The sequence below is a fragment of the Quercus lobata genome, chromosome 4 (genome assembly GCF_001633185.2).
Source record: "Quercus lobata isolate SW786 chromosome 4, ValleyOak3.0 Primary Assembly, whole genome shotgun sequence".
NCBI classification, from domain to species: Eukaryota; Viridiplantae; Streptophyta; class Magnoliopsida; order Fagales; family Fagaceae; genus Quercus; species Quercus lobata.
The window spans coordinates 38,016,978-38,020,414 of NC_044907.1; the positions used below are offsets into that span (position 1 = coordinate 38,016,978).

Genomic DNA, 3,437 nt, shown 5'->3' on the forward strand with positions numbered 1-3,437 from the left:
TTTTAATGCCAAAAAACATTTTTTATTATTAATTTAGGCCATGTGGACATTAATTTAGTATTATTTATTCTTGCCGTTTGCCATGTCAGTTTTCTCCATTTCTGATGTAACAGCAGGGACCAAAACAGGAAGTGTTTTTCAAGGTAAGGACTAAAAGTGGTAAAAATAAAATGTAGGGACTAAAATGGGAATAGCCTGAAAATGTAGGGACTAAAATGTGCTTTCCGCCAAGATTAAATTATAGATAAAAAAAACTTATCAGATAAAAAAAACAATAATAAAATTTAGATAAACTTAGAGTATTCACATTAGTCTGTGTATAATGTGTAAAATTTACACAATTTTGCCTAAAAAAACCTATTTCAGTTCGTGTATAATTGTGTAAATTTACAAGTTTACTACAATAACTGTGTAAATTTACATTGATACTATTCATTTTGTATTTTTGTTGTTTATTCTTTTTTTTTTTTTACGTATCTTGGGGATAAATGAAGAAAGTGGATAATGGTTATTATGTGAAGAAAGAGATATAATTTTTTTTTTTTTTTAAATGATGTTGTAATGAAATGTAGTTTAAAATAGATAATTTGATATTGGGTGTTTTGAAAAGTGTATATGTAAAATAGAAAAAATAGATTTTCATGCTAAAACTTAAATACCATTTTGAAAAGTTAACTTAAAAAAATAGCTTTGTTTTTATCTTACCCAAACCCCTTACTTGATGATAAGATACATTACCGATTGAATTAACTGAAACTCACAACTCTAATTTTAATAACAAAAATATAATGAATAGCAACATAAGAGTAACCTTACTTAACTTGAGAAGGTCCACAATTCATCAAAACAAAGAGCTTGTAGTGCAGTCCCAAAAAAAAAAAAAAAATGTTTAAGACACTTATATTCATTTTTTCAATTTTGTTAAAGTGATTTAAAGAGGGAAAGAGGGGGGGGGGGGTTACTTGAACGTGAAAATAGCTTTAAGAACTTTTGATTATTTAAGAAAAGAAAATTCTACAATTTAATGTTCATACTGTATAAATCTAGACTTTTTTTGTGTGTTAATTTGATAGTTTTATAACAATTAAGAAGCGGATTTGAACCCTAAATGTCTTCTTTGTTTCAAGAGGCTTTAATTGAGATACACTGAAGTTCTATCATATTGCAATTAAACTTCTACTTACTACACCAATGCCAAAAGGAACATAGGGCTCCTTAAAAGCTTAATTTTTTTTTTTTTTTTTTTTTTTTGGCTAAAGTAGAAATTTTGAATGTTGGATGTTAGTATTAAAGTTCTCTACTTCTTTAGTGCACAATTCCATCTTTTAATAAAAATAATTAATTGACATAATTGTCCATTCTTTTGGGTTTTTTTTGTTTGTTTTTTTTAAGATGCAAAATGGCCACTCATTTTTAAGAGAGAGAGCAAAATAATAATAATAATAATAATAATAATAATAATATATATATATATATATATATATATTTAGTTACAATAGGAGAGGAAGCTTTGAACCTTAGATGTCTCTATTGGAAACATAAGAAATTGTTAATGGAGCTAAAAAAACCTTAACATTTTTGGACAAACGTGTATCCAGACTTTTTCGAGTATCTAACCATTCTTTTATGTCTATGTCATCTTTTGTCATTTCTCACATCTTAAAAACTTTTAATCAATTTGGTTACCAGCTGTGGATAATAGTTTTAAAACACTTTATCATCAAAGTTTGTTAAACACTCCAAACACTAAAACTTTTTATTGTCAAAACTCAACAGTTAAAATTATACTTTTTTATGTCAATACCAAAAGGACCTAAACAAGACCAAACAAAGATATAATATCATTATTGCTATTGTACTAGGAGAGTTTAAAAATAGTAATATGATTTGATAATAGTTTACAACATGAAACAAAAATGAATGAGTACAAAGTTTATTAATCAAAGTGATTTAATGGATAAAAGTGGTAGGACGTCTGATGATGAAGTTGTGTTTAATTCTAAACATGAACTTGTTGAAATAGAAACATCATTCTAAGGTCCCATTTCTTCATTTCTAACATATTCAAGTTCTTCGAAATTTGGTTGAACAGGCAAAAGTTTTTGAATTCCCTCCAACTCCATCATGATTTCAATCATCGTAGGTCGTTCCTTTCCATTAAAGTGCAAACATCTTTTTGCAAGGTTAGCAATTGTCATAATTGCATCTTTATTACCAACCTTACTTACTTGAGTATCAAGTATATCAAAAAGACAGTTCTCTCTTAATGAATTAATGAAATATGTAGATAGATTCCGACCTTCTTGAGATCTAGTCGAAGAAATTGGTTTTTCTCCTGTTAAAAGTTCAATAAGGACCACTCCAAAACTATAAACATCACTCTTTTCTGTAAATTGGCTTGTTTGAAAGTATTCTGGATCCAAGTACCCAAAAGTACCATATACTTGTGTGGTTACATGGGTTTGGTCAATGGCTATTGATCTTGAAGTGCCAAAGTCTGCTACTTTTGCTCTATATTTGTCATCAAGAAGTATGTTTGAAGATTTTATGTCTCGATGGTAAATTGGCAGTGAAGCTGCCGAGTGTAAGTACGATAGAGCTCCCGCAATTTCAGTGGAAATTCTTAAGCGCATATCCCATGTTAGCAATGGAAAATCTTCATTTTCTTCATGGAGATACTGAAAAAGTGTGCCGTTGGGAATGAATCCATAAACTAGCAAAGGAACTTCTTTTTCTAAACAACACCCAAGTAGTTTAACCACATTTCTATGATTGATTTGTGAAAGAATGATAATCTCATTAAAGAATTGTTCAAGATTTCCCTCATCCACTGTGTTGCACTTTTTAATTGCCACAATTCTTCCATCAATTAACATTCCTTTATAAACTGTACCTTGTCCACCCTTACCAAGTATTCTGTTTTCATTAAAACGATCTGTCGCCTTTTCCAACTCCTTTGAATTGAATAATTTTGCCTTCTGAACATTGTTTTCATTTGAAGATAATTGTTGCCGTAATACCATACTTTTGAAGAATTTTTGCTTGAGCTTGATTTTGTTTCTTTTCTTTATCACTTTGTATAACCACCAAGTAATTAGGAGTAGAAACAATACCCCAAAGCTTGTACAAATAACTGCATACATCAAGAAAATAAAATAGAAATATCACATCGACATAATAAATATTTTTAGGTTAGAAACATCAGCCTAAATTTGGGTTGTATAAAAATATGCATGTAAAATAGATTTGAACATAATTACGATGAATTAGAAACATCTTTCCCCCTAAAGTTTACTAACTTTTTTTTTTTTTGCTTTTTTACATTAATATGTTCTCACAATATGCACAGCCTAAATAAGGGTTTGCTCCTAATTAATTTCTTAGGAAAAAGAACGTTTACTATTAGGTACTTGATTTTTTAGGTAATAGTTTAATGG

General features: G+C 28.8%; 1 protein-coding gene across 1 annotated transcript; it reads right to left on the reverse strand.

The window, feature by feature from the left end:
• Positions 1-1,949: 1,949 nt before the first annotated feature.
• On the reverse strand, positions 1,950-3,194 carry LOC115987594 (wall-associated receptor kinase-like 22). Its single transcript, XM_031111181.1, has one exon. It carries the CDS (start codon positions 3,141-3,143, stop codon positions 2,034-2,036), a length of 1,110 nt encoding a protein of 369 aa, XP_030967041.1. The 5' UTR covers positions 3,144-3,194; the 3' UTR covers positions 1,950-2,033.
• Positions 3,195-3,437: the final 243 nt, after the last annotated feature.